Here is a 23,266-nt window from a genome sequence, read left to right on the forward strand (position 1 = left end):
TCGAACTTTTAAAAATCTGGTTTTTAGGGGTTTCATGGAAATAAATGGTTAAAGATAAGCTATGTTTAAATGTATGTATATTTTTAAAATTCTCAAGATGTCCATTATGTCAACCAACAAAAGGTAATTTTTTTTTAAGGGCTTTTGCTAAATTAATGACCAAAGATTCAGGCCTGACTTATTCAAAATAACTTGCTTCAATATAGTTGCTGGCTTGCTGTTTAGATTGTACAGACTAGCAAAGTGTGACAGATGGAGCTACTGAAAAGCTAAGCTTTTAGTGGATTGAGATCTCTGAGAACAGCTTGACTCTGTTTTGAATCAGGAACAATGAGTGTTTCATGAAATTTAGGTTAAGTAGATTGGTGTAATCAACTCTAAGCGTCCTATTTGTGTTTGAGTGGTGAAACACATTCTGAGAGTGTTGCTTATAATTTGTAATTGTATTAATATAATAAAACAGTTCAAACAGTTTGAAATTAAGGAAGCAACAAAAGATATGTAGAGGAGCCTATGTGGCAGCAATGTGCAAAATGAAGAATATTTTCACAACTACAATGATTAACCTGGTAACCAAGTTTAGGTCAGTCCACTTTTCAAAAATATTTATAATTTTTTCTCACCTTCATCTTGATATAGTAGTCTGTTTATGATATCAGAAATTCTCAATGGGAATTAACAGTATTGGAGGAGGAAAAATAAATTATTTTCGTCTAACATACTCTCCCAGAAATAGTTTAACCAAAACGTACTTGTCAATGTTTCTTGTTCAGGGATTGTCCCTGCTTTCCCAATATGAAGCAGTCTGTGGCGACTGTATTAGATTTGTTCACTGGTAAAGACCTATTCAGTTGAGTTAACTAGTGGTCTGTTTCTGGCCAGTTTCCATTAAGCTGAATGAAGATCAGTATCAATACTAGATGCAAAATCCAACACGACTTGGAATAAACCTGACTAATACTGAGTTTTTTCAATATTGAAACACTATGCTTTCTGTATTATCTCCCATCTCCGCCCCTGCCTCAGCCCATCTGCTGTTGAAACTCTCATTCATGCTTTTGTTATCTCCAGACTCAACTATTTCAGTGCTTTCCTGGCTGACCTTCCATCTTCCACCATGTATCGTAACTCGCACCAAGTCCTGTTCACCATGCACTCACTAACCTACGTTGGCTCCCTTTCCAGTAACGCATCAAATTTAAAATTCTCATCCTTGTGTTCAAATCCCTCTATGGCCTGGCCCCTCCCTATCTCTGTAACCTTCAGCCCTACAACCCTCTGAGGTATCTGCGCTCCTCTAATTCCGGCCTCTTGTGCATTTCTGCTTTCCTTCACCCCATCATTAGTGGCCCCATGCCTTCAGCTTTCTAGGCCCTAAGCTCTGGAATTCCCTCCCAAAACCCCTCTGTCTCTCCAAATCTCCCCCTTTAACACACTCCTTAAAACCTACCCTCACTGTCCTAATTTCTACTTATTTGGCTAGGTGTCAAATTTTGTCTGGTAACACTCCTGTGAAGACCCTTAGGAGATTTTACTACATTAAAAGCGTAATATAAATGCAAGTTGTTGTTGTGTTGACATAAATAAGCTGCAATAAACAAGAGAGATGGCATTGTGACATTAACAGGATTGTTTAGTCAATTCTGTTCACCTGCAGTGATGAAACAGAATACTGTATTCACAACACAGTACAACAATTTTGGCACAGGTTATAACCAACTGTGGTAAATTTAAATAGTTCGATTTCATAATGTATAGTGAACTTAAAAATGTGTGTTCTTTAAAAGGCAGGTATCATAGTATTGTTTTCAGAGCATGATGAAGATCCCATTTCTGTTCAAGCTAGAATGGATGGAAAAGTAACAGTGAACTGAACTGTTTAAAAATGGATAAGGTGAAGATGAGTACTTAGTAGGAAACTGTATATACAAGTAGCACACTTGCCAATATATATAGAAACTAAGTTTAAAAAAAATAGCTGTTCATTTGCACTTTTTTAATTCATTCATGGGATGTGGGTGTCGCTGGCAAGGCCAGCATTTATTGCCCATCCCTAATTCACAGAATCACAGAAACCCCACAGTGCAGATAGAGGCCATTTCGGCCCATCGAGCCTGCACCGACACATATCCCACCCGATCCCCATAACCCCTACACCAACACATATCCCACCCTATCCCCGTAACCCCACGTATTTAATCCCCCTAACACTAAGGGTCAATTTATCATAGCCAATCAACCTAACCCGCACATCTTTTGCCCTTGAGAAGGTGGTGGTGAGCCACCTTCTTGATAACTGAGTGGCTTGCTAGGCCATTTCAGAGGGCAGTTAAGAGTCAACAACATTGCTGTGGGTCTGGAGTCACTTATAGGCCAGACCGGGTAAGGACAGCAGATTTCCTTCCCTAAAGGACATTAGTGAACTAGGGTAAAATGGGTTTTTACGACAATCCGGTAGTTACATGGTCACCATTAGTGATACCAGCTTTTTTTTATTCCAGATTTATTTAACTGAATTTAAATGCCCTAGCTGCCGTGGTGGGATTTGAACTCTTGTCTCTGGGCCATCAGTCCAGGCCTCTGGATTACTCGTCCAGTAACGTTATCACTATACAACCTCTTTTTGCAACCTTTCTTAAAATTCACACAAGGTTGTTCTACATAGAAAATATACTATCTAACACAGAGTATATTGATGACAGTTTAATGCATATTTTAAACTGTAGTTCTAGTTGTTGAAGTTTGTGATTACAAATCGAAATGATTTAACTGTGATCAGTATTTACATAGAATCAGCTACAGTAACTGATACAATAACGGTCTCATTGGGCTGGATTTTCCAAACCCCGAGGAGGCAGGCATGGAGGCGGGACATCCCATAAAATCGGAAAAGTAGGGGGCAGGTGGCAAACCCACCCCCATCCCGCCTCCGTGCCCACTTGCCAGGAGGCAGGAAGATGTGCAGCTTCGAGTCCTGTCTCCTAGAGGTGGGAAGGCTTTTAATCCTTTTAACTGCCTGTTAACAGGTAGTTAACAGGCAGAAAAAAGGATTAGTGCCATTTTACCTTCACAGGTGAAGGCTTCCCGACCTCTGAGAACCCCGCCGGGTTGGAGGAGATGTGGAGGAGGTCTGCGGTGGTCGGAGGCACCTGGAAGTAAGGTGTAGAGGTGAGTGATGGGTGCAAGTGTGAAGTGGTAAGTATGCAAGTTGAGTGATTAGTTTTAAAAAGTGTTCACTTACTTTTTTCCTTCTATAGCCTTTAGCCGTGGTGGATCAGGAGAGCGGACATCCACCTTGTCAATCTCAGGTAATGGCTGATGGACCCTCCGATCCATCAGACATCTTAAATTGACTCATTTTCAATGTTTGATGAGTCCTCAACACAGAGACTCATCAACCTACAGAGAATGTCAGTGTTTGACAGCTTCACAGAGCTGTCAAATGCTGTCATTTCTTCTTTCAAGAAGTCTTGACAGATAGATCACGTCAACGTCAGACGTGCTATCAGTGACTTGTTCCCTAATTGGCCTGCTGAGCCTGCTCAATCAGGGGAAATCCCTCTGAATAGTGAGGCGAGGATAGAGGCGGGACATTGACACGACAAGCAGCAGTCCCGCCTCCAACTCGCCGCCATTCACAAAATCCAGCCCATAGTGTCTATCCTTATATATTGGCTAAAGATCAATCATTTGGGTATAAGGTTAAATATTTAGACTCTAGACCTAAACTCACTAAAGTTTTGATAATTTAATCTTCAGTCACAATGCAAGAACCTTGGTTTACAGTGTAAAATCTTGTGTCCTTTTCACCTTATAATTGTGAAAGAAACTTGAAAAATGTCATCAAAATGTTGGTAAATGCTGTCATCATGCAAAATCAAAAAAGGTTTGAAAGATCTCCCTTTTTTGTCTTTTTGCAGGTTAGAATTATTATACTGTTAGCTGGTTTAAACATTTTTTCACTATTGTCTTGTATGATGTGTAAAGACACATGTGTTCAGTGATTTTTTGAATGGTGCCATGGATACAGGTGGCACATTTGGAGAGGCTGGTGAAAGTTGCCTTCTGTTACCTTACCCAAGTGGCCATATGTAAGCCTTATGGTGAGTGTCAGCAGGCTATTTGACCACGGGGAAAGGGGTTAATATTGCCACATTACTGGATTCTTTCCTCACTTAATGTCCATACACTCACATTTTCAACAGGGTTTGCTGGATAGTAGTCAGGTGTGGATTTTTCCCCCTCCCTATTGCCCTGACTGAGATGAGTTAAGTTGGCACAGGCTTTGGATCAACCCTGGGAATTTCCTAGTCTGCGTGGCTGAGCTTCTCTGGAGCATTCACATGATTTTATCTTTTAAGAAGCACTTGAATGAATAAAAAATACTTTAGAAAACATTCATCAGACTTTAAGTTTGTGTTAAATGTTCTGGATGCTTTGAAATGCACTTTGAACATTGTTACTTTTACTTTACATCATTAAAATTGTTAAGTAACATTTTTACTCATTCCTACTCTCCCACCTAGAATTATAGAATGGTTACAGCACAGAAGGAGGCCATTCGGCCCGTCGAGCCCGTGCTGGCAATTTTTTCCCCCTCAGCTACTTATCCAATTCCCTTTTGAAAGCCACGATTGAATCTGCCTCCACCACCCTTTCAGGCAGTGCATTCCAGATCCTAACCACTCGCTGCGTAAAAAATCTTTTCCTCATGTCGCCTTTGGTTCTTCTGACAATCACCTTAAATCTGTGTCTTCTGGTTCTCGACCCTTCCGCCAATGGGGACAGTTTCTTTCTATCTACTCTGTCTAGACCCCTCAATGATTTTGAACACCTCTATCAAATCTCCTCTCAACCTTCTCTGCGCTAAGGAGAACAACTTCTCCAGTCTATCCATGTAACTGAAGTCCCTCGTCCCTTGAATCATTCTCATAAATCTTTTCTGCACCCTCTCTAAGGCCTTCACATCCTTCCTAAAGTGTGGTGCCCAGAATTGGGCACAATACTCCAATTAAAAGTTGAATATTAGCTTCAGTATATGTGTTTTTGCTTAGTTGCTTTAAGCTATGTCCAGTATTATCTTTTTCAAAATGTTGAGGAAGTTCTCTTACATTTCTCTCTCCCCTCCAACTGTTCACTTAAAAATGAGAAAATTATGAAAAAGAACAGCACATATTATATCCATTCTTAAATAACAACAGAAAATGCTGGAAATACTCAGCAGGCCAGGCAGCATCCGTGGAGAGAGAAACAGAGTTAACGTTTCAGGTCTGGGACCCTTCATCAGAACTGGAAAAAGCTGGAGATGTAACAGATATTAAGCAGGTGCAGAGACAGGGGTGGGGGGTTAGGAGGGGAGGAAGGAATAGAAAGAACATCCTGTACTTTTGCAAGAGGCAGGAAAGATAAAATTTTGCAAATGGGAATGGCAAAAATCATACTGCATGAAAAATGGGGGCAGGGATAATTATCTGAAATTGTTGAACTCAATGTTGAGTCCGGCAGACTGCAAAGTGCCCAATCGAAAGATGAGGTGCTGTTCCTCGAGCTTACGTTGAGCTTCATTGGAACAATGCAATAGCCCGAGGACAGAGAGATCAGAGTGGGAGTGAAGCGGTGAATTAAAGTGATAGGCGACCGGAAGCTCAGGGTCACCCGTACGGACTGAACGAAGGTGTTCCGCAAAGCGGTCGCCCAATCTGCGTTTGGTCTCCCCAATGTAGAGGAGACCGCATCGTGAGCAGCGAATACAGTATATTAAATTGCAAGAAGTACAATACAATGTAAGATTAAAGCCATAATAGTCTGATAATTCAGTGCTGAGAAACAAACTTGTAATACAACATCATAAAAAAGGGAGAATTGTATCAAGCATTAGCTTATGTCACAAGTGCTTGCTATTCCTTTTTATTGTTGTTAGTGCAGAGAGGAAATTAACTCTGAAGCTTGTAAGTTGAGCTCATGATCGTTCTAATACAAAAGCAAAATACTGCAGATGCTGGAAATCTGAAACAAAAACAGAAAATGCTGGAAATACTCAGCAGGTCAGGCAGCGTCTGTGGAGAGAGAAACAGAGTTAACGTTTCAAGTCGATGACCTTTTGCCAGAATTGATCGTTCTCATGATAGTTCTAAGCTGATTGGAAGACTGTCGGAAACTATATAATCATGGAGTTGAACATTAGAAATAAATTCATTATTTACAGTGCCACTAACTACAGGAAAGTTTTAAAAGTTCTCCAAATAAACGTGACACTTTATAATTTCATTTTTTGTAGCGCAACATCTCCAGCAGTGACCACACGCGGCAACACGGGCGGCAGTCTGAAGCGCCCAGACACTACAGAATCGCTGAATTCCTCCATGTCTAATGGAACAAATGATGCAGGTGTGATTCTGCTAAATTGTGTCCTTTTTTTAAATTGATAAGATTTAGAAATTTTTCGAGTGGGTCCCCTAATAATGAGTGTCCATTGCTAAACATGCTATTTACTGGAGGTGCAAATTACAATATTTTAAACAAAAATACTGCAAATTATATTTCCTATCAAAAGCTTTCTGATAGAAGCTAGTTACAGTAGCTCCTTGCCTTGAAACAGTCTGCCTATTCAGTATTCATCTGTTTAATCGGCTGAGTTTTTATTATGAAGACCAAAAAATACAAATCTTCAGAGAAGATTAAATTAATTTGCATATTTTCTTTTCTGAGTAATATATATATATGTATGTATATATATATAAATATATAATAAATGTAAAATATATAATAAATGTATGTGTGTGTATTTATTTATCTGTGGTGTTGCCCATAGTCAGCCAGTAAATGTTTTTTTAATATACAAGATGGAGACAGAGTTGGGAGAGAGTCCTAAAATGCGAAAAATTCAACACATCAAGAAACATATTATTCAACAAGCTAAGCCAAACAACCCCAGATTTCAAGGAATTGGATGATCTGTCAAAATTGAGATTAGTCCTAGGAGAAGGAGACAGACCATACCTTGGGGCCAAATATGTAACAACATGTCACAACCTGAGGACTGTTTAAAATTAAGACTGTTTAAAATTAATATTGAACGTACCAAATGAAGTACAAAGACTGTTTAAAATTAATATTGTTTAAAAGTAATATTGTATGTACCCAACAAATGTCAAATCGATTGACACCTACAGAATGTTAGAAAACTGTACCTTTTTGCAATGTAAGCTTTGGCAATATGGTTCTCTGTAAACTTTCATGCCAATAAAGCATTTGAATTGAATTGAATTGAATTGAATTGATTCCAGAAGCTCATTTCAGAGCCACCTACTGGCAAGATGCTGCAACTGCATTATGACCATTGACAGGAAAATTGATTGGGAAATGTTGACATAGCAATATACAATGTTAACCGTTGACAGAAAAGTGTGACTAAAAATCGTGACGGCAGGAAGTAAGGTTTGTGGAGAGGAAGTGCATGTCCTATGCAAAATTTTTAATAGCTGCTCTATTTATGGTGTATTACAACAAACTCTCCTTTTATTAACCAAGGCATAGAATAGAAGAGCAGGGAGGTTATGCTAGAACTGTACAAAACACTAATTAGGCCACAGCTAGAGAACTGCACAAGGTTCTGGTCACCACATTACAGGAAAGATATGATTGCACTAGAGAGGATGCAGAGGAGATTTACGAGGATGTTGCCAGGACTGGAGAATTGTAGCTATGAGGACAGATTGGGTAGGCTGGGGTTGTTTTCTTTGGAACAGAGGAGACTGAGGGGAGACTTGATTGAGGTGCATAAAATTATGAGGGGCCTAGATAGAGTGGATAGGAAGGACCTATTTCCCTTAGCAGAGAGGCCAATAACCAGGGAGAATAGATTTAAAGTAATTGGTAGAAGGATTAGAGGGGAGTTGAGGAGAACTTTTTTCACCCAGAGAGTGGTGGGGGTCTGGAACTCACTGTCTGAAAGGGTGGTAGAGGCAGAAACCCTTATCACATTTAAAAAATACTTGGATGTACACTTGAAGTGCTCGCTTCCGCAGCACATGAACTAAAGTTAGGAACAATACAGAGTAGATTTAGCATGGCATCTACACAAGGAAGACACGTTCCCTTTTTGCACCAGTCACTGAAGGTAAGCATGCAGGTGCAGCAGGCGGTTAAGAAGGCAAATGGTATGTTGGCCTTCGTAGCAAGAGGGTTCGAGTACAGGAACAAGGATGTCTTGCTACAGTTGTACAGGGCCTTGGTGAGACCGCACCTTGAGTATTGTGTGCAGTTTTGGTCGCCTTACCTGAGGAAGGACGTTCTTGCCATGGAAGGAGTGCAGCGAAGATTCACCAGGCTGACACCTGGGATGGCAGGAATGACGTATGAGGAGAGATTGTGTCGATTGGGCTTATACCCACTGGAGTTTAGAAGATTGAGAGGGGATCTCATCGAAACCTATAAAATTCTGTCAGGCCTGGACAGACTAGATGCAGGAAGGATGTTTCTGATGGCCGGGGAGTCCAGAACCAGGGGTCATAGTCTAAGGATAAGGGGTAAGCCATTTAGGACTGAAATGAGGAGGAATTTCTTCACCCAGAGAGTGGTGAACCTGTGGAATTCTCTGCCACAGAGGGCGGTGGAGGCCAGTTCATTAAATATATTCAAGAAAGAGTTGGATATATTTCTTAAGGCTAAAGGGATATGGGGAGAAGGCAGGGACAGGGTACTGAATTTGGATGATCAGCCATGATCTCATTGAATGGCGGAGCAGGCTCGAAGGGCCGAATGGCCTACTCCTGCTCCTATCTTCTATGTTTCTAAGTGCTGCAACCTACAGGGCTATGGACCAAGAGCTAGAAAGTGGAATTAGGCTGGATAGCTCTTTTTCGGCCGACATAGCCACGATGGGCCGAATGGCCTTCTGTGCCATAAATTTCTATGATTCTATAGAAACAAAAATTGCAACATTTCAAAGTGCAGAATTTTACTTGCCACAGATCAACATTCTGGGCATCACCATTAACTCATCTTGAAGAGGTACATAAATACCATGGCACATACACTGGTTATAAGACTTTTAATTATATAGATTAGCAAATGGATTCCAAAATCAAACCAGTTTCTTCAATCTTCAGATCTGTTTTGACTGATGTAATAGTGATACTGTCGAAGTTCACTACCATAAACTGGAAAAAGGAGTCATTCCACGCACAGATATTGTTGCTGCTGTCTGTTTAGACTGTGCAAAATGGTGGAATTGGCTCTTGGACACCAGGAGTACTACTGCACTCAGATTAGAACATAAGACGTAGGAGCAGGAGTCGATCATTCGGCCCCTCGAGCCTGCTCTGCCATTCAATATGATCATTGCAGATCTGATCTGGGCCTCAACTCCACTTCCCTGCCCACTCCCCATAACCCTCGACTCCTTTACCATTCAAAAATCTGTCTATCTCCACCTTAAATATATTCAATGATCCAGCCTCTACAGCTCTCTGGGGAAGAGAATTCCAAAGATTCACGACCCTCTGAGAGAAGAAATTCCTCCTCATTTCCAATTTAAATGGGTGCTTCCTTATTCTGAAATTATGCCCCCTAGTTCTAGATTCCCCTACGAGGGGAAACATCCTCTCTGCATCTACCCTGTCAAGCCCCTTCAGAATCTTTTATGTTTCAATAAGATCCCCTCTCATTCTTCTAAACTCCAATGAGTATAGGCTCAACCATTCTTCATAAGACAACCCTTTCATCTCCAGAATCAACCTTGTGAACTTTCTCTGAACTGCCTTCAATGCAAGTATATCCTTCCTTAAATAAGGAGACCAAAATTAATGTTCTTTTTAAAAGAAAATTACATTTGACAGATTATTAGCAATTCTGCCATGAATGATTCATCAAACTATGGACTACCACTAGTTTAATTAGTAAAACCAAATTTTGAAAAGGGGTATTGGTGATTTAAAGATACTCTAGTTGCCTTTTAAATATAATTTCTAATTGATTGTTGCCATTCCCAGAGCTGTTTGATACGCATGATGAGAGGGATGATGAGGGTGAAGGGGAATCTGTGGAAGAGCATAAGAGTGTCATCATGCATCTCCTGTCTCAGGTCCGACTGGGCATGGACCTGACCAAGGTGAGGACGGTGAACCATGTGTTTTTCTTTTAATTACTGGAATCAATAACATGTATTCTAATGATAGAAATGTATTTACTGTCTGGTAGAGGCATAATTTGAGCTTTTAAAAAAAAAAAAAAATTCCTTCCTTAAAAAGTATACACTTCCTTGTTTTGTTCTGCCATTTAGTTTACAGCTTGAAACTCTTGTGCAAAACCACCTTTTATGTTTTAATTCTGAAGACACAGTTGAGATTTTCTGTACTGCTTACTAAACATTTTTTTTTTAACGCTGATCCTCGTGCAGGTGGTTCTTCCCACATTTATCTTGGAAAGACGGTCTTTGTTGGAAATGTATGCCGACTTTTTTGCACATCCTGATTTGTTTGTGAGGTAAATATTCTCTATCAGGTTAAACTGGCTTCTGCAATGGTATGGAAAACCTGTAATTATTATGATGCTAATTCATTTGTATGTTAATTAGGATTAGTGTACACAGATTATATTTTAAGAAAATTTCTTTAGCATTGTTTCTAGTATAATTTAGCGCAATATTTTAATCTACAGTATAGCTTTATGAAGATGTTTTCCTCCTTGTGTAATTTTGCAATGATTAAGTTGAAATCTGTTATAAAAATGTTTAAATATTGCCATTGACTCAATGATAAAGTATTTTCATATGTAACTTCCAGTATAGTATCTCAAGCTGGAGAATAATGCAAATATAAAGTTATCTGCCAAGTTTAATTGTCTGAGCTCTGCCACACCCCCCAACCCCGCAGAGTGTTGGGACAGAGTTATACACCCTTGGGATGTGTGCTGAATGGAAATCAAATGCTTATTCAAGGAGAGGAAATCCGAGCCCGAGTCATTGCTCGTGCATCTTGTAACCTGTTAGAAAGCAAAATTAGCAGAAGCCCGAAGACAGGTCATATGTCCATTTACTCTCTCTAAGAATAGCACATGGCATCAATTACCTAAAGACAGAGCCTTTCCCAAATGTTGTTCTCACCTCAGCTATTGTAGGTGTTTTACTGTCAAATGAAATAAAATATACTTAAATACCTTTTTTTTGTTAAGTATTGTAGACCAACCTGACCCAAGAGACAGAATGGTACAGGTTGTCAAATGGTACCTGTCAGCCTTTCATGCTGGTCGCAAGGGATCTGTAGCCAAGAAACCATACAATCCCATTCTAGGAGAGATCTTCAAATGTCATTGGATGTTCCCTGAGAATGAAGCTGAAGAAAATACAGTAAGTTGCTTTTTCTAATAATCATCTTTGCAGTAATATTGATTTAGTTTAAATTTCTACTTCCCCCCCCCCCCCCCCCCCCCCCCCCCCTTTTTCAAGTCATGTAGCTTCTTTTTGCTCGTTATGATGGACTAGGTTGTTGAGCTCCTGCATCCACAGTCAGTGCTGCACCATGAATGGTTGAGAAGGTACACTTAATATAGAGAAAGGCACCACTCTTGTCTTACTAACTGAGAGGAAAGATCACTCTTAGGAACATAGAAATTGTTAGACAAAAAAAAAAGCACCAAGGTCCTTCCAGTTTGCCTCTTCTGGAGACTACTCTGTTCTCCTTTCTCTCACTTCTTCTCTCCCTGTCTCTTATTTCCTCTCTTTTTTTCTTATCACCTCCCCTTTCTCCCTTTGTATTTTTCTAAGTCCCTCTATCCCATTCTCATTAACCCTGTGTCACACATTTGTCAGTAGTGGTTCTTTATCTCAGTTGCTCCTTCGTGCCAGGAAACACCATTAGGCTTCTTTTCTGCAGCAGAGGCCAACAGCACTGAAGACTTATGCTTGTCTTGGTAGCAGCAATAATGCTCCCTGTTTAATTCTGTGCTGGCTCCAGACCAGTTGATTTGATTCAGTGTTGATTTGTGTGTAGTCGCACTCCCATTGTCCCCCACCACCCCAAAGCTGGGTATGGTAGCTCATTCAGGCTAAAAATAGTTGAATGAGAAATAATTTCACTGACACATGAAAAGATAAAGGCCTAGAAATTCGGGTGGCTGTGCCACCCATTAGCGCCTTAGGGCGCTAAGTGGGTCACAAGCCACTGGCCACGCCTCCTGCCAAATTCAGCGGGATGCTAATGGTGGCGCTAGCCGTTAGCGCTGCGCCGCTACCGATGACGTCATCGGTGTGCGCAGCGCCCCGCTGACGGCCCGGCCGCGATATTGGGAAGCGCCCCCTGCTTTACCGCCGGACGCTATGTGTGACCGGTTCAGGGGGGCCTACCTGCGGCAGTAGAGGCGCAAATTAAAGGAGAGGTGCGGGGCGGCCATTTTGTTGTTGGCCGCCTGTCAGCACCTCTCTGCGCTCCCGTCCCCGGCCTCCTACCCACCCCCGCCCCCCCCCCCGCGGAGTGCCGGCTGCGTTGCAAGAGCCCGGCACTTCTTCTCGGTGCCGGGCTCTTTTGCCGGCACTCGCGATCCTCGGTGGCCCAGCTGGGCCCCAGATCACGCAGAACAAGGCCCCTCCCCTTTAAGAAGGGGAGGAAGGCCTGCAGTACCGCTGTGCGACGTGCCGCAGCGTGTGGCGCTGCGGCACGTTGCGCAACGATATTCAGTTGCAGCGTCCCAAAAGGGATGAGGGGCGCCTCCAGTAGCGCCGCGCTTCCCTTTGGGGCGCTCCAACTGAATTTCCGGCGGACGGCCATGAATGTTTCCGGGGTGCTACTTTTAGCGCCCTGGCGAGGCTGGCGCCCCAAACGGGGCGCTACTGAATTTCTAGGCCAAATTGTTTAATCTTATGCCCAAATCATTGTTAGTTAATATGTAAAACCATGATCTGTTTGCACACATTTCCATGGTAAACAGTGGTTTCAAATGTCAAGATTCAAGAACGGTTTGAGTTTCACTGGTGAATGACGTTCGGTGAGAGGGGAAAAAAAGCTTTTCCATCATCTTTCATCGAAACATGCAGAATGAAACAGCCTATGATTTTCAGTTTTCCTGCTCTGACAGCTTTTCAAATATTACACCTCCAATTACAAAATCTATCCGACTGATTTTGCTATATGTCATGAGATGGACATGGAAAAATAAGATATTCTAAACCAAGAATGTCTAATTTTCACAAAAGACAACCCCAATGCATGTGTTAACTACACTCAGTGTTTCAGAACTTCCAACTATTCCAGTTTTTCTTTTCTCTTCACCTTTCCAAAAAATAGTACTTTTTGATCAATGTTTGAAAACATTAAACTTCTCAACCTGAACATTTCTATCATAAGAGCATGTCAGTCATTTTCTAGAGCCATTCACAACCGATTTAGGATTTCAGATTGACATAAACAGGTTCTTGTCTTACGGCATGCATATAAATAAGAAACTGCGAAAGAAATAACAAGAACAAAGACTAGAAATGCAGCAAAAAGATATGGAGGTAAAACAGGCCACTGATGTTTGTTATGGAAATACTGAGTGTTCTACTTCACAACCCAGAAAGCAGACATTCAAACATAAGAAATAGGAGCAGGAGTAAGCCATACGGCCCCTGGAGCCTGCTCCGCCATTCAATAAGATCATGGCTGAACTTTTACATCGACTTCATTTTCCCGCCCGATTCCCATATCCCTTGATTCCTTTAGTGCCCAAAATTCTTTCAATCTCAGACCCGAATGTCAAGCTCATTACTGAGTATTAATATTCAATAACTTAAAATAGATATAAAAAGAGTCATATTTATTAATCCTCCCCCCCCCCCCCCCCCCAAGAAAATAATCAACTTGGAAGAATAATTTTGGCTACAGATGACATCCTTCCTGAAGTCAGGAAGTTAACTGTGATTGAGATAAAAATGTTGCAAATAACACATGAAACTTTTTTTAAACTATGCTCAACATTAACATTAAGGGAGAGGAGGGGCTGAAGAAGCACATGAAGACTATTTCCCCAAAAATGTCGTCTTCATAAAAAGAAAAGTTTTATTTCTCAAAGATAAAACCCAAGTTGAATGACATAACGTAGTTAAGGAGGACACAATTTCTTACTGCACAGCCAGGAGTAAATTGTTACAACATCACAATTGATTCAGATTGAGTAACCAGGTCAGAATGGAAGGAAGGCTGCATGTTTTGTTGTGGCTGATGCATCCTTTGCTGTTCTGCACTACACATTAGTGCAGAGTGCATGGGCAGAACCTCTAAACAAAATATTCAAAGAGACATATTTTAATCTCAGTACCGCTGCAGTTGGCCACCCTTGCATAGTGGATCTCCAAATGAAAACACCTCTATTATTTAATTGATCTAGCAGATACCCTTGTTTCCAACAGTAATGATTTTGCTTGTGAGTTAAAGCCGAACTCCAGGATGACCCTGAGGGAGTGCTGCGTTAACAGAGATGCTGTTCTTTGGATAAGGGATTAAACAGCGAACCTACTCCAGTAGTTCAGGTCAATGTTAAAGATCCAATTATTTGAAGAAGAGCAGGAAGTTCTCCCAGTGTCCTCGGTCTACCAGTACCACCAAAAACAGACCAATATAGTAGCATACTTTGCCATCCATTGGGATGTTACCCACTTCCAGTGAGCTGTGCAAAATATCAGTGACTTCCTCGGCCGATTCCCTGAGCTTATTGTGAGATCTTACGGTGCATAAAATGGCATTTGCATTTAACTACGTAACACACCATCCTGACTTGGACCTGTATCGCCGTTCCTTCACTGTCGCTGGGCCAAAATCCTGGAACTCCCTTCCTAACAGCATTATGGGTGTACCTACACCATATGGACTGCAGCGGTTCAAGAAGGCAGCTCACCACCATCTTCTCGAGGGCAATTAGGGATGGGCACTAAATGCAGGCCTAGCCAGCGACGCCCACATCCCATCAATGAATTTAAAAAAAAGAAGTCACTGCACTGCATAAAGCACTTTGAGACATTTAGGAGAGATGCAATAAGGTGCTATATAAATGGAAATCTTTCAAGTATTTCTTTTACTTTCTGATCTTCACAACTGACTCTTGTAGGCTGTTGGATTTATGTCACATAAAAGGTAAAACTGATTACAACAACAGCTTGTATCTATATAGCACCTTTAATGTCGAAAAATTCCTCTTGGTTCTTGAACATCTCACACAACAGCTGAAACCACGAGCAAAGATACTCAACTACAGGGGACCCAACTTTTAGAAGGTAAATGGAATAACATTTGCAGACGTCACATGGTAGGACATCACATGGTCAGACGTCACTTAATCGAACCTCCAAAAATACCTCCAACCAGAGTTGGCAAAGCTACCAGCAGAGGAGCAGAAGTAGTAAGGGGGAGAAAGTGAGTCTAAAACAGGGAAGGAAATAACTTTACAAAAGAAAAAATGGGTAATAAATTTGGTAGGGTACTCGTCAGTCTAAATGTAGTTGATTTCAGCAGTATTGTATAACCCAGTGATCTGAATTATACATCCCATCTTAGATAATGTTTATTGGCCAACCTGTCCATATGGAACTCAGTCCACAACCATGAAAGTGGCAAAACAGGGTCATTGTTTTTGTCAGAACACGAAGTAGTGTTCTCCATGTAATTAGGCTACCAAACTTAAATGTATTAAGTAAATGCCGGGTTCACTTTTATAAGGTTTCACTATCCAAGTAATGTACAAGTAATTGCAGAATTCATTAGCAGCATTATAATGTTAAAAAATTATTTTTTGTGCTGTACATATATTAACAATATCACACAGCCGTTCTGCGTATTTAACTACATTTTTATATGTTATACGTTCCCTCTTTTGCCACAGGAATCTGTTGCTGAAGGACCAATTCCAGAGGCTAGCCAGAACAGCGTAACATTTGTAGCAGAGCAGGTGTCGCATCACCCACCGAGTAAGTTTAATTTCAATAATCTCGTTAAGAATATCCAACTGCAAAATAGTATAATTCTTTTTATTTTCTGACCATCCCTCTACCTTTGTTGCATATCATTCCCTGGGCAGGTGACCTGCTTCCATGTACCTCTCAATGATGCTGTGGCACCAGCCACTGAAACCATATAGGAGCACATCAACTGACTAGATGGTTTTTTTTCCTTCCTCCGGCACCCCCTCCCCTTTTCTGGCAAACAGCCCCTTCCGCCATTTAGAATTACCATCTGGGCACCTCACTTTAGGAAGGATGTCAAGAGGGTGCAGAGGAGATTTGCTAGAATGGTGCCAGGGATGAGGGACTTCAGTTATGTGGAGGGACTGGAGAAGCTGGAATTGTTCTCCTTTGAGCAGCGAAGATTAAGGAGAAACTTAATAGAGGTATTCAAAATTATGAGGGGTATTGATAGAGTAAATAGGGAGAAGTATCGGTAACCAGAGGACACAAAGTTACGGTAATTAGCAAAAGAACCGGGAGGAGATGAGGAGAATTTTTTTTACGCAGCGAGTTGTTGAGATCTGGAATGCACTACCTGAAAGAGTGGTGGAAACAAATTCAATACTAACTTTCGAAAAAGAATTGGATAAATACTTGAAGGGAAAAAATTGCAGGGCTATGGGGAAAGAACAGGGGAATGGAACTAATTAGATAGCTTTTTCAAGGAGCCGGCCCAGGCACGATGTGCTGCATGGCTTCCTTCTGTGCTGTATGATTCTATGATCTCTACTGTATAGCCAGAATTGGCCCCAATGCCCCAGTGCTTGCCTGACTGATCCAACTCTGACCTTGGTGAAATTTTCAGTTTCAGACACATTCAAGTTTATTTAGTGGCCTCCCAATAGTACTTAGACCTGTGCTTATCAGCTTGACATGGAGGTCAAGGGGGTGGGAATAGCCACTGCTCCAGGGGAGGGACATCCGCCATGTCAGGCAGCCATGGAGCTTTGAAAAGAGTTGCTGCCTCCAATGAAGCGACCCATTCTGCTGCTAATCCATTGAATCTTAGGTAATTTCTGATCCTTCTTTGGACATTAAAATTGTTGTTGTTGCTGTACCTCTTGTAACGAGGCAGGACGCCTGTTGAATGCTGACGTAAGTTAGGATCCAGCGTTGTTGAGGTGATAATGGCGGGAAATGTGACTTATGACATCATTCTGTCATTGGTACATCATTTGAATATGTCCGCCCATTTTTAGGCAAGTTCTTCCATAACTTATGACAGAAACTAAGTCAGGAGTGAAAATGGACATTAATCCAGCGAAATGGGTCGCCATCAAATTTTCTTCTCCCACCTACCCCATCATTATCACTAAATGGGAGGGAGGGAAGCAGCAGAGAATTCCTGCTTAGTGTGTTCCCATAATGGTTAGATGAGATTTAAAACATACCCTCCAAACATACTGTATTAACCTGTGTCCAAGAAAGTAACTTGAGAAAATATTTACTCTTTAATCTCTTGAGAGTTTTTCCTGAATGACTTTTTTAAGAATCCAGGGGGTCACCAAAGCTGCGCTCTACTTTTTACAGAGCTCATGTTTTCACACCAGTCTGTAGCCGACAATTTTCACATTTAAAATGCATGAAGAAAAGAGCATTTGTCCACAGCTCAGTAGAAATGGAGACAGCGATCTGGCCATGTTCATCACCTGCTAAAGACCTGGAAGTGTTGATTCTAGCTATGAAATATCTTCAGTTTGTATCCAATAGCATCTGAACAATTTTGTAAATTTCTGTTTAGTAGTTACCACTGAAACCTAAGGAGCCACACAGCACTTCAGAATATTACAGTATTCTCTAAAGAAACTGGAAAATTATCATGTTTTATATTGGAGCAGAAATGGTTCCTTTCGTGCTCAAAGGTTTAATGTTGACTCCATATGTGTTTTCTGTCGATCAGTCATATTCTCTTAATCTGGATACTTCCTTTATCCTGAGCTATCTGGTACCCAGACAGTGTGGATGTTTGTTTGCTTATTGTTTTTTTTTGTTTCTGGCTGTTGATTATATCTTTGCTCTGGAGAGTACTTTACTGTATAATAAAAAATAAGAAATAGGAGCAGGAGTAGGCCATTTGGCCCTTTGAGCCTGCTCTGCCATAATAACACGGACTGATTAGAGAAAACATTATAATGCTGAACAGCAATTTCAAAAAACTTTTCTCTCCCTTTGGGCAACCTATCAGTATCTGTGACTAGTTGTCGGGAGGTGTGTAAGGGCCATTTACTTGCCCCACTTTAACCTTCTATCGTGCTGGGCAGTACTTTCCCATGTTCCAGTGAGATAGGAAATTTGATGTGGGAAATTGTACCCCCGTCTGCAGATGGATGAAGGGAAAGGGGTTGAAGATGTTAAATTTGTGTATCTTGATGTTGTGTGTCCTTCAATAACTAGACAGAGACTGCAGGGGAACAATCAACAGGTGTTTACTGGATGAGGGTTACTCTAAAACTAACTGTATAGATCCCTACTCAGGGTTATATACAGGTGTGGTCACTGCCGGTCCTACAGTATACAGGAGCTGTAAAAAGTAGTTCTCCCCTTAAAGGTACATACACTACAATTCCTCCCCTTTTAGATTAACTACCATAACATTCATTTAACAATTAAATATCAACTAATTACAATTAACACTTTTAACATGCAACATTAACTGAAAATAGTCTATTTATAAATTCAGTCTTTGGGGAGGCTTCCCGACCCTTTCTGGATAGCGCCTTTCCTGAGTGTCTTGCTCTTGGTGCGGAGGCGATTCTGGCCACCTGTCGTCGGTTGGTTCATCAGCTTCCGATGCTACTGTTTCTGGGGTAGATGCTACCTGTATGTTGGGTTCATCACCACGTACGCGAGACATGGGGTTGACTCGTTCCTGTGACTCTAGGATCTGGTCAACATGGCGTCTCACAATGTTCTCCCCAACATCCACTGTGTACATTAGTGGCCCCTGCCGTGTGCATATCGTTCCTGGTTGCCATTTCTCTGTTCGGTAGTCGCGGGCCAAGACTGGTTGCCCTACATTGAAGCTCCTTGTCGGCTTCTCGTTGATGTGCTGGAATTGCTTATTCTCAACATCTCTTCGTACATTTGGTCTGAGCAAATCCAGACGAGATCTCAACCTTCGGTTAAAGAACATCATGGCCGGGGTCTGGTTGGTGACTGCATGTGTTGCATTTCTGTAGGCTAACAGGAAATTGTCCACCTTATGCTGCAGTGGAATGTCGTCCTCGCACATGGCCCTTACTGCTTTTTTAAAGGTTTGTACGAACCTCTCGGCCAATCCATTTGTGGCTGGATGATACGGGGCGGATGTGTAATGCCTTACCCCATTCCTTTTCATAAATCTTCGAAACTCTTTGGACACAAACTGTGGTCCGTTATCAGAGCAAATCTGCTCTGGCAAGCCGTTCCTGGCAAATATGGTCCGTAGGACTGCAATAGTTTTCTCCGTGGTGGTGGAGGACATTTTGATCACTTCAGGCCATTTCGAGTGCGCATCCACGGCTATTAAAAACATTGAGTCCATGAATGGACCAGCAAAATCAATATGCACCCGTTGCCATGGAGATGAGGGCTGATATACCTATCAATTCATTCCATGAAAAGCGACGAGTTAAGATAGTAACTATAGGTTTTTATTGGCTAAATAACAGAGCCCACCCTCGTGGGCGATCGGTTCCAACAAGGGAGAATACTAGCCAAGCGGTCACCTTTATACCTGGGCAAGCAGGCGGAGCCATGGGCGGAGTCAGCTGAGGTAAGCCCAGGTATAGCAGCGTGCGTGGCAAGAGGTAACCTTGTGTAGCGATAACAACAGTGTAAACAGTGATAACAACAGTGTAACAATAGTGAACGTTTGTGAACGGTAACAGTGGTTTACCACAAGGGCCACTCCCATGGGTGTAGAGGGGCATGTGGTGGTGCATTCTGGACCTTCTGGCATCCTGAGCAGCTCTTTGTCAGGTCCTCGATTTGCTGATCGATCCCCGGCCACCACACATAAGCCCTAGCAAGGCTTTTCATTTTCACCCCTCCCAGATGGCCTTCGTGAAGCTCATTGAGCACTCTCTCCCTTAACTTGGGTGGAATTACCACTCGGGATCCACACATCAAGGTCCCCTGGCATACTGACAGCTGTTCTCTTCTGGATGAGAATGCTGGCAACAGTGAGTCGCCATGTGTTGGCCATCCCTTCACCGTCAAGTCATATACCCGAGACAGTGTCGGGTCATTTCGGGTCTCCTTCTCTATATCAGCGTTAGTTACTGGCAAGCGTTCAATTATAGTTGAATAAAATATTTCGACAGGGTCCACTGCTGGTGCTTCCTCCACAGTAGGCGGTGGCAGGCGTGATAGCCCATCAGCGTTTCCATGCTGTTTCGTGCCCTTATACTCGATTTCATATTGGTTCGCCCCTAGAAAAAGGGACCATTTTTTGTAGCCGTTGCGCAGTCATCACCGGAACGCCCTTCTTTGGATTAAAGATGGAGACAAGTGTTGGTGGTCAGTCAGCAAGGTGAACTTCTGCCCGTGCAGATAGTGGTTGAACTTTTTCACTCCCCACACTAGGCTGAGGGCCTCCCTGTCAATCTGGGCGTAGTTACGCTCGGCTGAGGTTAGTGACCGAGACGCAAAGGCTACTGGCCTCTCCGAGCCGTCCGGGAATTTGTGTGACAGCACCGCTCCAATGCCATAGGGCGATGCATCACACGCCAACCGAATTGGTAGTGCTGGGTTGGAATGAGCCAACACCTCTTTTGATGTGATCAATTCTTTGCACTTCTGGAAAGCTCGTTTACATTCGTCATTCCACTTCCATGGTACCCCCGTTTGCAGTAGGGTGTTCAGTGGGTGTAGTACTGTAGACAAATTCGGCAAGAACTTATGGTAGTAGTTCACCAGCCTGAGGAACGACCTCAGTTGTGACACATTTTCTGGTGCTGGAGCCTTGACTACTGCCTCAATCTTTTCAGGGGACTTATGTAACCCCTCTTCATCAATAACGTGGCCACAATACAAGATCTGCTTCTGGAAAAACTCGCATTTGTGGTGATTAGCTCGGAGCCCATATTCCTTCAATCTAGTGAGCACCTGCTCCAGGTTGGCGAGGTGATCACTGTCATTTTCGCCCGTGACCAGGATGTCGTCCAAATAACACTGGGTCCCTGGAATCCCTTGCAGGACTTGATCCATTGCCCTTTGCCAAATAGCCGGAGATGATGCTACCCCGAACACCAGCCGGTTGTATTGGTAGAGACCTTTATGAGTGTTGATCGTGAGGTACTGTTTCGAGGCTTCTTCTACCTCCATTTGCAGGTACGCCTGGGCCAGATCAATCTTAGTGAAGCGTTTCCCTCCAGATAGCGAGGCGAAAATATCTTCAATCCGCGGAAGTGGATATTGTACAGTGTGAAGGACTGGGTTCACTGTCACCTTAAAGTCCCCACAGATGCGAACCTTCTTTGGTTCCCCAGGCGTATTACTCAACGACCTCTTCATTACAGCAACGATGGGTGTAGCCCACTCGCTCCAGTCCACTTTGGACAGTACTCCTGAACGTTCCAAACCTTCCAGCTCTGCTTCGACGGCTGGGCGGATCGCATAAGGTACCGGTCTGGCCTTAAAAAAAACTTTGGGCTTGCATTTTCCTCTATTTTGATCGTCGCTGTTATGCCTTTTAGTGTTCCGAGTCCCTCCTGGAACACTTCTTGTGCGTCAGTTAGCAATTTTGACAGTCGTCCAGGCGTGATGTCGTCATCCTTTTTGGCATCTACAGTCAGTGCTTGTATGGAATGCCAATCTAGCTGTATCTTCCGGATCCATTCACGTCCTAGTAGTTGGTGGTCCTCCATCTGGCAATACATATAGGTCCATTTTTGGTGTTTCCTTGCCGTTATATATAACGTTCACCCTTATTTTTCCTTTGGGGTAGACTTTTTGCCCCGTGTACGTCTTCAAGACAATCTCTGTATCTCTCAAAGGTATATGTGAGAATAGCCGCTTGTAGTCCCTTCGGTTTATGACTGTTAGGGCTGATCCTGCGTCCAATTCCATTTTCACTTGGACTCCGGCTATCTTGAGCGTGACCCAGATAGTTTGGTGATCTTCCGTTTTGATCACATTATGTAGTTTCAGACAACCCAGCTCCTTGCTTCCAGAGTCTGTATCACTTTGCTGTTCGTCTGCACTACTCTCCATCACCTTATGTACCTTCTTGTACTTCTGCTGTGGGGATTTCTTGCTGCTGGTTTTCTTTTCCGACCTGCAGACTCTTGCTATGTGTCCTACTTTTCCACACTGTCTGCACACTTGGTCCTTGAACCAGCAATCCTTATGGTCGTGTGTTGTTCTGCCGCAGCGATAGCACTTCACTGTTCCGTATGACATTTCATTTGTGCCATATTCTTGCGGTCTCCGTTGTATCTCTACCGCGCCCCGTGCTGCTGCTTCGTGTGATACTGCCATGCTGAAAGCCTTGTCCAGCGTAAGATCCTTTTCTGATAGAAGCTGTTTCTGGGTTCCTTCACTTTGAAGCCCACACACAAACTTGTCCCTTAAAGTATCTGCTAGTCCCGTTCCAAACTGGCAGTGTTTCGATAGCTTGCGCAGTTCCGTTAAAAACTCAGCATTACTTTCATCTTTATGCTGGTTCCTTTTGTGAAACTTAAATCTTTGCGCTATCAGCAGCGGTGTGGGGTCTAAGTGATCCTGTAGGATTGACACTATGTTTTCAAAATCCTTTTCCGCTGGCTTCTCTGGGGTTACTAAGTTTCGCAGTAATCCATACGTTTTTGCACCCATTGAATTCAACAATACCAGCGCTTTCCTGTCATCTGGCACTTCATTCGCCTTGCAGTACACTTCTATGCGTTCGACATATGTCGTCCAATCTTCGACTTCATTGTCGAATGCTGTGACACTGCCACTCTTCGGCATCCCTGGGTGTGGTTAGACTGGCTAAAAATGGCGTCTCCCGCGCTCTCTCTTCTCCGCTGTGGCTCAAAATGGCGTCTCCCGCGCTTTCCTTTCTTCCCGCGCTCTCCCTTTTTCTCTGCTGTGGCTCAAAATGGCGTCTCCCGCGCTCTCCCTTCTTCTGCGCTGCGGCTCAAATGGCGTCTCCCGCGCTTCCTTTCTTCCCCGCTGACACTGCTCGCCCCCTGAACACCGCCTCTCTCTCTCGTTGACGCCGCTCGGTCCTGAACAGCGGCTGCGTCCTGTGCGCTCTACCCTCTCTCTTCCCGTCGACGCCGCTTGGTCCTGAACACCGACTGTGCCCTGTGTGCTCTACCCTTTCTCTGC

General features: G+C 42.8%; 1 protein-coding gene and 1 non-coding gene across 10 annotated transcripts in view; both read left to right on the forward strand.

The window, feature by feature from the left end:
- osbpl9 (oxysterol binding protein-like 9) overlaps positions 1–23,266 on the forward strand; it is a 232,894-nt gene that overhangs the window by 187,839 nt on the left and 21,789 nt on the right. For all 9 annotated transcript variants that reach the window (XM_085982919.1, XM_085982918.1, XM_085982920.1 and 6 more), the window contains 5 exons: positions 6,278–6,387; positions 9,993–10,111; positions 10,400–10,485; positions 11,173–11,347; positions 15,850–15,934. In XM_085982919.1, the coding sequence (XP_085839045.1) occupies positions 6,278–6,387; positions 9,993–10,111; positions 10,400–10,485; positions 11,173–11,347; positions 15,850–15,934 (575 nt within the window). The remainder of the gene's footprint in view (positions 1–6,277; positions 6,388–9,992; positions 10,112–10,399; positions 10,486–11,172; positions 11,348–15,849; positions 15,935–23,266) is intronic.
- On the forward strand, positions 8,012–8,121 carry LOC147122147 (U6 spliceosomal RNA). The gene has a single exon (XR_015077762.1). It is a non-coding gene; the product is annotated as a U6 spliceosomal RNA (small nuclear RNA).

This window comes from Somniosus microcephalus, chromosome 3 (genome assembly GCF_052327205.1).
Source record: "Somniosus microcephalus isolate GS21.2 chromosome 3, FLI_Smic_1.0, whole genome shotgun sequence".
NCBI lineage: Eukaryota > Metazoa > Chordata > Chondrichthyes > Squaliformes > Somniosidae > Somniosus > Somniosus microcephalus.